This window comes from Bombina bombina, chromosome 7 (genome assembly GCF_027579735.1).
Source record: "Bombina bombina isolate aBomBom1 chromosome 7, aBomBom1.pri, whole genome shotgun sequence".
Taxonomy (NCBI): Eukaryota; Metazoa; Chordata; class Amphibia; order Anura; family Bombinatoridae; genus Bombina; species Bombina bombina.
In genome coordinates this window covers 371,010,392-371,022,626 of record NC_069505.1, presented here as the reverse complement: position 1 = coordinate 371,022,626, position 12,235 = coordinate 371,010,392, and the positions used below count along the sequence as shown (strand labels likewise).

Below are 12,235 nucleotides of genomic sequence, written 5' to 3'. Positions count from 1 at the left end.
AGTCTGGAGACCTAACCAGGCCTGGTAAAAAGGTAAACAAGTCAAAAAGCCTGCTGCTGCTACCAAGACAGCATGAAGGGGCAGCCCCCGATCCAGGACCGGATCTAGTAGGGGGCAGACTCTCTTTCTTTGCTCAGGCTTGGGCAAGGGATGTACAGGATCCCTGGGCATTGGAAATTGTGACCCGGGAGTATCAGTTGGAATTCAAGGACTTCCCCCCAAGGGGAAGATTTCATCTTTCACGATTGTCTGTAGACCAGACAAAAAGAGAGGCGTTCTTATGCTGTGTAAAATACCTCTACACCATGTTTGTAATTTGCCCAGTTCAAGATCGGGAACAGGGGCAGGGGTTCTATTCAAATCTATTCTTGGTTCCCAAAAAGAGGGAACCTTCAGACCGATTTTAGATCTCAAATGTCTAAACAAGTTTCTCGTTCAAGATGGAGACTATTCGTACAATTTTGCCAATGATCCAGGAGGGTCAATACATGACCACGGTGGACCTGAAGGATGCGTACCTTCACATTCCTATCCACAAGGATCATCATCAGTTCCTGCGATTTGCATTTCAGGACAAACATTATCAGTTTGTGGCCCTTCCCTCCGGGTTGGCCACAGCTCCCAGGATCTTCACGAAGGTTCTAGGGTCTCTTCTAGTTGTTCTCAGGCCGCGAGGCATAGCGGTGGCACCCTATCTGGACGATATCTTGATCCAGGCATCAACCTATCATCTGGACCAAGAGACCAGAGACTCTCTTCGTTGGTGGTTGTCGCAGGACAAACTGTCCCAAGGAATGTGCTTCCACAGGCCATCTTGGGTAATAGTAATGACGGACACCAGTCTTCTGGGCTGGGGTGCAGTCTGGAATTCCCTGAAGGCTCAGGGTGTGTGGACTCAGGTGGAGTCTCAATTACCAATTGCCAATCAATATTCTGGAACTGAGAGTGAGATCTAACGCGCTGCTAGCTTGGCCTCAGTTGGCTTTGGCCAAATTCATAAGATACCAGTCGGACAATATCATGACTGTGGCATATTTCAATCATCAGGGGGGAACAAGGAGTTCTCTAGCGATGATAGAAGTATCAAAGATAATTTGATGGGCGGAGGCTCACTCTTGCCATCTGTCTGCGATCTATATCACAGGAGTAGAAAACTGGGAAGCGGATTTTCTAAGTCAACAGACTTTTCATCCGGGGGAGTGGGAACTCCATCCGGAGGTGTTTGCAGCCTTGACTCATCAATGGGGCACACCGGAATTGGATCTGAGGGTCCAGGTCAAGGGATCCCCAGGCTGTACTGATAGATGCTCTAGCAGTACCTTGGTCATTCAACCTGGCTTATGTGTTTCCACCGTTTCCTCTCCTTCCTCGTGTGATTGCCAGAGTCAAAAAGGAGAGGGCTTCAGTAATTCTAATAGCGCCTGCGTGGCCATGCAGGACCTGGTATGCAGATCTAGTGGATATGTCATCTCTGCCACCATGGAGACTGCCATTGAGAATGGACCTTCTCATTCAAGGTCCTTTCCAGCATCCAAATCTCACTTCTCTGCAACTGACTGCTTGGAGGTTGAACGCTTGATTTTATCTAAGCGGGGTTTCTCTGAGCCGGTCATCGGTACCTTGATTCAGGCTCTCAAGCAAGTCACTAGAAAAATTTACCATAAGATATGGCGTAAATATCTTTCTTGGTGCGAATCCAAGGGTTACTCATGGAGTAAGATTAGAATTCCTAGGATTTTGTCTTTTCTCCAAGACGGATTGGAGAAGGGATTATCAGCTAGTTCCTTGAAAGGACAAATTTCTGCTTTGTCAATTTTGCTTCACAAGCATCTGGCAGATGTCCCAGATGTTCAGGTATTTTGTCAGGCTTTAATCAGAATCAAGCCTGTGTTTAAACCAATTGCTCCGCCATGGAGTTTGAATTTAGTTCTTAATGTTCTTCAAGGGGTTCCGTTTGAACCAATGTATTCCATAGATATTAAACTGTTATCTTGGAAAGTTTTGTTTTTAGTAGCTATTTCTTCGGCTCAAAGAGTTTCTGAGCTTTCTGCGTTGCAATGTGATTCCCCTTATCTTATATTCCATTCTGATAAGGTGGTTTTGCGGACTAAACCTGGATTCCTTCCTAAGGTTGTTTCAAATAAGAATATTAATCAGGAAATTGTGGTTCCTTCCTTGTGTCCTAATCCTTCCTCTAAGAAGGAACGTTTGTTACATAATTTGGATGTGGTTCGCTCTTTAAAATTTTATTTACAAGCGATCAAGGATTTCCGTCAAACATCTTCCCTGTTTGTTGTTTATTCTGGGAAGCGTAGGGGTCAAAAAGCTACGGCTACCTCTCTCTCTTTTTGGCTGAGAAGCATCATCCGCTTGGCATATGAGACTGCTGGACAGCAGCCCCCTGAATGGATTACGGCTCATTCCACTACGATATACCGAGTCCACGGCCCACCCTGTCATTTTGGGACAGGATTTATTTTTTTATAAACTTCAGTCACCTCTGCACCTTGTTAGTTCTTTCCCTTTCTCTTCCTATACCTTCGGTCGAATGACTGGGGGGAGGAGTTAGGGGAGGAGCTATATAGCAGCTCTGCTGTGGTGCTCTTTGCCACTTCCTGTTAGCAGGAGGAATATATCCCACAAGTAAAGGATGAAACCTGTGGACTCGGTATATCGTAAAAGAAATTAATTTATCAGGTAAGCATAAATTTCCTTGTTTTATTTTGTGTAATTTAGTGTTTGTTTTTTTTTGTAATTTAGTTAATTGTATTTAATTTATGTAATTTATTTAATTGTAGTGTAAGGTTAGGTGTTAATGTAACTCAGGTTAGGTTTTATTTTACACGTAAATTTGTATTTATTTTAGCTAGGTAGTTAGTAAATAGTTATTAACTATTTAGTAACTATTCTACCTAGTTAAAATAAATACAAACTTACCTATGAAATAAAAATAAAATCTAAGCTAGATACAATGTAACTATTAGTTATATTGTAGCTATCTTAGGGTTTATTTTACAGGTAAGTATTCAGTTATAAATAGGAATTATTTAGTTATTAATAGTAGGTTTTATTTAGATTTATTTTAATTGCATTAAAGTTAGTGGGTGTTAGGGTTAGGGTTAGGTTTAGGGGTTAATAAATTTAGTATAGTGGCGGCGACGTTGGGGGCGACAAATTAGCAGTTAATAAGTGTAGGTAGGTGGTGACGACATTGGGGGTGGGAGACTAGAGTTTAATAACATAATGTTGTTTGCCATATATATTTGTTTGTATCTTATACAGTAGTAAATTAATAGGCAGAGAGAAAAGATGGGCTATATAATAGGTTTATTAATATGGAACTTCTTCAATATCAATTTACAGATGGACAAAGGATAGCAGCATATATCAAATTATATAGTTAGTATTATAGCATAAATTTACTGTAAAATGTTTACCTTAATGTACTTCCAAAGACTTGTTAAACCAGTGTATTAAATGTATGGGAAAGTGGTCATTTGTGTTTATTTCTGTATTTGAAATAGCTGTTTTTGCTCATTAACGCTACAATCTACTGTTCTAAAACCTAAAGAAGAGCAGACTTTTCTATCGGTCTCTCTTTATACTCAAAGCCAATATCACATAAATGAATAATTTTAATACATTTAATACTGCGCAGCTGGTGTAGGAATTCATTGAAAACACATTAAGGGGAAACTTTACAGTAGACTGTCCTTTAAGAATATGGGTTTAGGAGTCTACATAAGGTGTTAAAACCTCTTGGTGTCAATTCAGCAAAGTGAAACTCCAACGACCACACCACAGGGTAATAAAAGAGCTCTGAATAGTCTAGTACAATAATTCTGTTTGTCTGTTGATTCATGATATAGACTATGGTAGAGACCCAAGATAGCAGGAAAAAGAAAAAGTAGGCTTCTAGGGACAAAGGCCCATGACCAAACATTAATTTAAAAGTTTCTCAGAGTGTCCCCATAGAAGTCTATAATGTGAGGGATTTAGCATGCACGAGCTATCTAAAAAACAGATGTTAGCTTGCACTAGAAATTCACTTGAGCTCTAGAATTTTACTTTTAACTTATAATATGATCAAAAAAATAAAATCACTAATGACGTTAACTTGAGCAATGCTAGTGGACAATAGCGGCAATACACTTGTGCTCCACTTGTAAACTAGCACTTAATGTGCTGTAACAATCTTTTATCCTCAAAATTTTCATAATTATATGTTTGATATACATTTATGAGTTTAATTTCCCTTAAACATTTTATGGAAATTTAATTAAGTGGACACCTGATCCTCATACCTATATGAGCTTGTTGGACACCTCCCCCTTTTGCAGCTATAACAGCTGAAAATGTTCTGGGAAAGATTTCCACAAGATTTTGGAGCATGATTCCAAATTTGTGAATTTGTGCTCATTCAACCAAAAAAGCATTTGTGAGGTCATGCACTGATGTTGCATGAGAATGTCTTGCTGATAGCTTTTCAATAGATCCCAAAGTTCTTCATTGGGGTTGAGGTCAGGGCTCTGTTCAAGCCATTCAAGTTCCTTCACATCACACTCATCAGACCATGGGCCCAATTATCTAAAGGTCTCTAGGCTTGTGAGATTATTTAAGAATGCTCACCAATACTACTTCTATTTCCCTGGTGGAATAATCTAAAGCCACTTTTTACCATGGGAACAGGGTGTCTCGCTAAGGGGCGTATACTGCATTTTCATATGTGGAGTAGACATTACAAGAGTGCTCAATGAAAATAGCATTTTAAAACGCATACAAAAATAATAATTGAACCAAACATAAATACCCAGGAAAACAATTGTATTGTTAAGGTGCATCGAAAAGCGTAACAAAAATGTGCACCAAAAATCGTATTTGATCAAAAACGTTAAGATTGTATGTAAATTACCCAGGAATAAATTATATTAAATAGGCACAGGGTAAATCATAATTTAAATACACTGGATGTTCAAAAACATAGAAATGTGTGCTTATAAGTACAAAATACAAAGTTTAATTGTTGTTGAATTGTAAAATGGGCTGAACATGGGGGTGTATGAAATTGTTTCTCAAATCCAAGAGTAATTATCTAAACATTTCCACCCTATAGATGTGACCGTTTTTTTTCTCACAAACTAAAAGATGGTGAAGTTGTGACAAACTACTTAATACCCTAATAGAAAAACTGAAAAATAGAGGTGATTGTAAGACGCTATACACAGCAAAGTTTCTATTTCCAGCAAGATCCATTACTTTCTATAGGAAACGTCTTGTCGCTCACAGGGACTGCCCGTATTTTAAGATAAAGCCATCAGGAAAGCCTCTGTGAGGGTCAGCATGAAAAACCACATTAGAATGGCAGTGTTTTAGATAATCGGCTCCCATTTCTTCATTGACCTTGCTTAGTGCAGAGGGTAACAGTCATGCTGGAACACAAAGAGCATTTTCCAAACAGTTGCAACAAAGTTAGAAGCACCCAATTGTCTAAAATGTCTTTGAAGATGACTCATCAATGGAACGTAGGGGTCTAGTTCAACCCTGAAAAACAACCCCAGACCATTATCCTTCCTTCATCAAACTTTACAGTAGGCGCATCTCGATTGGTAGCATTTTCCTGACATCTGCCACACCCAGATTCTTCCACCAGATGGCCAGATAGTGAAGCGTGATTCATCACTCTAGTGAACATGTTTCCATTTCTCTAGCGTCCAGTGGCAACATGCTTTACACCACTCCAGCCAATACTTGGCATTGTACATGGTGATGTGAGGCTTGTGTATGACCTGCTAGGGCATGGAAAACAATTTCTTGAAGATCCCGACACTTCTTTTTCTTATGTTGCTTCCAGAGGCAGTTTTGAACACTGTAATGAGTGATGCAACAGATGCTACAGATAATAGATTTTTTTCAGCACATGGCGATCTCACTTTGTGAGTTTACGTGGTTTACCAATTTATGGCTGGACTGTTGTTAGTCCTAGACACTTGCACTACACAATAATAGCACTTCAGTTGAACCGGACAGATGTAGTATGACAGAAATGCCAGGAACTGACTTGTGGCAAAGCTGGCATCCAATGACAGTGCCACGTTTAAAGTCACTGAACTCTTCATTACAATACTGCAATGTTTGTCTATGGAGATGTCATAGCTTTGTGATGGATTGTATGCATCTGTTAGCAATAGTTGTGTCTGAAACATCTTAACTTGAATAATTAGTAGTGGTGTCCACAGACATTTGGCCATATAGTGTAGCTGCAACTCCACTGATGAGACCCATGTCTTCTTTTACTTAATCTGATATTAATTTGACATGTCCTTTGTTCAAAAGAAAATTGCTTGATATTGGACTGTTCTTATGGATGGGATCAGACTGATATGCTGCTTGAAGTTTCTTCTCAGTGAAAGGCTCAAAAAGGTTAAAAGAGGCTGCACCCTGGGCAGACATCATTACATAGGACAAGAACACAGCCCACTGTGCCTTAGATGTATGTTCCTGCTAATCTCCTGAAGAGGGCCATTTGAACAAAATATGTGACCACAAATTAAATACATACATAAGTATTTGTAGTACACATATTATGTTCAAAAGAACATCATCTGACATTTTGGGTTTGGACTGTCAGGTTGATATATTCTAGAAAATGTATCGTCTGTGAAAGTCACAAGCAAGCTAAGAAAGTCTGTACTGTGGTAGGGTACCCCACTGAGTTCTGCCTGACACTAAATGCTTTTTTATAATTTTTTAAATAATATATAATTCCCAATTACTCCCCCATACCTTATGTTTTAAAATAATTGAGGGCAAGATTACAAGTGGAGCGCTAATTTATTTAGCACATTACAAGTGGCTGGTTATTGCTACTGAGAGCTCTTGGTAGCAATTAGTGCTCACAAAATTAACCAGAGGTCAGACCTTTGGTTAATTTTCAAAATAACCCCCAATTGCCCCCCAAAATATTTTTTTTTTATTATTAAACAAAACAAAAATTGTAACAAACAAACTGCAATACGCATTTGTGAGGGGTTACAATTGGTGGATGTGGAGTGTTAGAAAAAGAAAACGTCACTGAAAGTGCATTATACAATGTAAATATATATGCTCATGCTTATATACATATATACAGTGGGGCAAAAAAGTATTTAGTCAGCCACCAATTGTGCAAGTTCTCCCACTTAAGAAGATGAGAGAGGCCTGTAATTTTCATCATAGGTATACTTCAACTATGAGAGACAAAATGTGGAAACAAATCCAGACAATCACATTGTCTGATTTGAAAATAATTTATTTGCATATTATGGTGGAAAATAAGTATTTGGTCACCTACAAACAAGCAAGATTTTTGGCTCTCACAGACCTGTATCTTCTTCTTTAAGAGGCTCCTCTGTCCTCCACTCATTACCTGTATTAATGGCACCTGTTTGAACTTGTTATCAGTATAAAAGACACCTGTCCACAACCTCAAACAGTCACACTACAAACTCCCCTATGGTGAAGACCAAAGAGCTGTTGAAGGACACCAGAAACAAAATTGTAGACCTGCACCAGGCTGGGAAGACTGAATCTGCAATAGGCAAGCAGCTTGGTGTGAAGAAATCAACTGTGGGAGCAATAATTAGGAAATGGAAGACATACAAGACCACTGATAATCTCCCTCGATCTGGGGCTCCATGCAAGATCTCACCCCGTGGGGTCAAAATGATCACAAGAACGGTGAGCAAACATCCCAGAACCACACAGGGGGACCTAGTGAATGACCTGCAGAGAGCTGGGACCAACGTAACAAAGGCTACCATCAGTAACACACTACGCCGCCAGGGACTCAGATCCTGCAGTGCCAGACATGTCCCCCTGCTTAAGCCAGTACATGTCCGGGCCCATCTGAAGTATGCTAGAGAGCATTTGGATGATCCAGAAGCAGATTGGGAGAATGTCATATGGTCAGATGAAACCAAAGTAGAACTGTTTGGTAGAAACACAACTCGTCGTGTTTAGAGGAGAGAGAATGCTGAGTTGCAACCAAAGAGCACCATACCTAATGTGAAGCATGGGGGTGGCAACATCATGCTTTGGGGCTGTTTCTCTGCAAAGGGAAAAGGACGACTGATCCGTGTACATGAAAAAATGAATGGGGCCATGTATCGTGAGGTTTTAAGTGCACACCTCCTTCCATCAGCAAAGGCATTGAAGATCAAACATGGCTGGGCCTTTCAGCATGACAATGATCCCAAACACACCGCCCGGGCAACAAAGGAGTGGCTTCGTAAGAAGCATTTCAAGGTCCTGGAGTGGCCTAGCCAGTCTCCAGATCTCAACCCTTTGGAGGGAGTTGAAAGTCCGTGTTGCCCAGCGACAGCCCCAAAACATCACTGCTCTAGAGGAGATCGGCATGCAGGAATGGGCCAACATACCAGCAACAGTGTGTGACAACCTTGTGAAGACTTACAGAAAACGTTTGACCTCTGTCATTGCCAACAAAGGATATATAACAAAGTATTGAGATTAACTTTTGATATTGACCAAATACTTATTTTCCACCATAATTTGCAAATAAATTCTTTCCAATTCAGACAATGTGATTGTCTGGATTTGTTTCCACATTTTGTCTCTCATAGTTGAGGTATACCTATGATGACAATTACAGGCCTCTCTCATCTTCTTAAGTGGGAGAACTTGCACAATTGGTGGCTGACTAAATACTTTTTTGCCCCACTATATGTATGTGTTAATATGTGTATATTTACAATCTGCTGCCCATCGCCGCGTGACTTACCCCTTTGCTGCGCTAGTTCTCATGCCGTATCTCATTGGAGCCTATGGAAGCACACTTTCGTGAGTGCAAAGCTTCTGTGTAATGCGAAAATGAGGTCACATTTGCATTGCAACTAGCTTGCAATACCATGCGCTGGTATTACTAAGTGTAGAGCAAAGATCGCTTTTGTGGAAGAGATATTTTGTGATCCACTTATAGTCTAGCCCTAAATAAGCAGTTGAAAAGATTTTAGTGTATAAAATAAAAGATCCCCTAATAAAGGGTTGTGTTTCACATTCCAGTTCATCAGAGGGGTGTGCTGGTCCTTTTGCTAATCTTATTTACATTTTTTAGGCACAAATATATATTTTTATCCATTTGTAGCTAAAGTTTGCCACTATTATGTTTTTAAGTTTTAACTATAGAAAGACAAAGCTATAACAAATAGTGAAATGATTGTCAGTAGCTGAATCACAAGGAAGGGTCTGCACTACATGACAGCAGCAGCTTGGGCACTGTGTGGGCTAAAAGGGTTTTACAATAGAGACTTTCAAACTAGACATGTGCGTTTCGATTCGGAGCAAATCGAAATTCGGACGAATTTGTTAAATTCGGAGATTCGGATCGATTACGGTAGTACCGAATCTACCGAATAAATCTGAATTAGTTTGGATTTATTCGTTACATTCGGATGGCAATGGACTAGTATTGTACAGTATATTAAGTTATATCACTCTGCTATGAGTTACACCTAATATACAGTACATAATACTAGTCTAATACACAGCACATCCAACCGAACACATACTGAAAAATACCAAAATTCCGAATTTCCGGATTGAACCGAACCAAATCCAGACGAATTTATTTGAATCCGAATGAATCTGAAATGAATCCGAAACAAATTCATTCAAATTTTTCCAAATTCAAAACGATCCGAACCGAAATTCGAAAACATCCAAATCGATCCGAACCAAACAGAAACAATTTTTTCGGCCATGCACAAGTCTATTTCAAACATTGCAGGTGTTCAGTAGCTGTTTTTGATTGCTTTAATTACCTGTGATTTATAGACCTGTGTATATGTTAATAAATTTAAAGTGATTTATAGACCTGTGTATATTTTAATAAATGTGTTACATAATACTGTATACAGAACACAGAAAGATATCCATAAACCCTTTAATGGAAAACAAATAAATATATTTATTAAAATACAGAATAATATTTTAATATTTGTCTATTCTCCCACAATCTAAAAAACAAACAAGATTTTCTAAATGGAAGCAATATCTTATACTGATTTTGAATAGATAAAGTCTACATATATTGTTCCCATTTTGTAAAAATGAAACATTTGTCTCAAAACTTTTAAAAATTGATTTATTGAGTGAGATCTGTTTGAGATCCAGTATCTTCTAATTCATTTCTACCTATTATTATACATACCACAATAAACATTTTGGGCAAGATTACAGTTGGAGCACAATGCTCAGGGTTGGGCAAAAATGCTCTTTTATGGGCACACCTGTAAATTCTGCTCATATTACAAGTGGGAAGTAAATGTGATCGTGCCATCACAATTGCGATTTGTGTTTTGGTTAGCACCACTTCTGAAAAACAGGTGTTAACCATAGCGCAAACCTAAAATGTTTCACAAAACACATAAAAAACAAAATATACAGTACAGTAACACTCATTTTAATACTGTCGAATACAAATTATTTAATAATAATATTGCACAGAGAAGTTATAAGGGGTGAAAAAGTGAGAAGTTAGGTGGTGTTAGAAAAAAAACAGGCTGAAGTGTTTTTACATAGAGATCAATTGGAACAACTTTATTAACATATATATCTATTTAAATATATATGTATATGAATGTATACATATATATTTATGTATTTAAAAGTATATGTATGTATATTCATATATATATATATTCATATATATATATATATATATATATATATATACACAGTATATATATATATATACACACATCAATATATATATGTATACAGTCGTGTGTGATCGGGTTTATGCTGTGAGGCTATCGGCATGAAAATAAAGCTCCATTCAAGTCTATGGTGGAAAAAATAATCGTGCACGCTTTTGAGCATGAGGATGCAATCACGAGGGAGTAATATTTGTGCTCCCAACCGGTAATCTCACACTCAGGGGTACGCACGGAAATAACAAAACTGAGAAGAGATAACAGGTTTGTAGAAGCGCAAACATACACTCAACTCGTAATATAGCCTTTTATGTCTCTTTGAAAGTGTCTTCTGCATATTGAACCAACATATTTTGTGTGTGGATAATTGACATTTAAGCTTTCAATACATTACATAACCAAAAATCTACTTTTCTCCTAAAGTTCTTACTTATGGGGCAGAAAAAAATGTATAAAATCTGGAAAGACAAAACAGCACTTTAAACATTTTCCTTTAACTTCAGGATTTGCTTTTGTTAACATATAAGGTGTTTAGTATGCTTTATGCATGATTTTATGGGTTCCACTCTACAATACATATAGTCATACTTAATAATAACTAATGTATTTTCTTTTTATAATTTAAATATATATCATTATTTGAGATGACCAACTATTGGTAAAAAAATTTGGATTCTGTCCTTCCATTTTAGAAATCTTAATCATTTCATGCAAGTTGTGATATAGCATATTATATACTTTCCTTTAATAATAATAAAGTAAAGTGATAACTGTTTACCTTAATTTCATTTTGTATAATTAAAATTTAATAAGAACACTTTGTTTTTCAAATTCTCCTATATGGTTTGTCTGCTTATACTGTATTCATAAGATAAAACAATTGATTTGCTGCTATTATTTGAGAATAATTCTTACCTGGTGTGGCATGGTTTTGTTGGACAGCATCTAAAGTGAATAGAATTATTTTTTTTTGTTAGTAGTTTGTTTCTAAACTGTTTGGAGCTGGCATATTTAAACATATTAACATGTTCTATTAATTAAATTCCAGTAGCGTATTTATAGTATAGTATTCATGTCAGTGCATATAAATTACAATCTGAAGCCTTTTTTTTAAAGTGTTATAAGGAATGTATGTTGGTTAAATTTGTACTCACCTGATCCAACTTGTGTCCCAAAAAGATTAATTAAAAACACAAATGCCCATAGAACTGAAAGGCCCATTGTCCTCTATTGTTAGGAAACCCTACTGAGTTTTGTGAACTTTACTTGCCTTTTTATATGTTTCATAGTACATTCTATAGAAGGGGCAAAGTAACATTTGGTTTGAACAAATATTAGCTTTATCTGGTCTTTCCTAATTCTAGTAAGGACACCAATAGTACTAATATCATTTCATTTATTTATTGAGGCAAAACCTAGGGGTACAAAGAACAAAATGTTGCAAAATTGGGAGAGATTAGTGCACAGGTAAATAATCATAAAACTGAACACAGCTGACCTGATACAAATTTACATTTTGGAATGTT

General features: G+C 37.6%; 1 protein-coding gene across 1 annotated transcript in view; it reads right to left on the bottom strand.

The window, feature by feature from the left end:
* The window catches only part of LOC128666463 (uncharacterized), a 263,279-nt gene extending 251,318 nt beyond the window's left edge, over window positions 1-11,961 (bottom strand). The window contains exons 1-2 of the mRNA XM_053721074.1: window positions 11,864-11,961; window positions 11,625-11,654 (exon numbers count right to left, since the gene is read on the bottom strand). Of these exons, the coding sequence (XP_053577049.1) occupies window positions 11,625-11,654; window positions 11,864-11,930 (97 nt within the window). The 5' untranslated portion in view covers window positions 11,931-11,961. The remainder of the gene's footprint in view (window positions 1-11,624; window positions 11,655-11,863) is intronic.
* Between the last annotated feature and the right edge of the window lie 274 nt (window positions 11,962-12,235).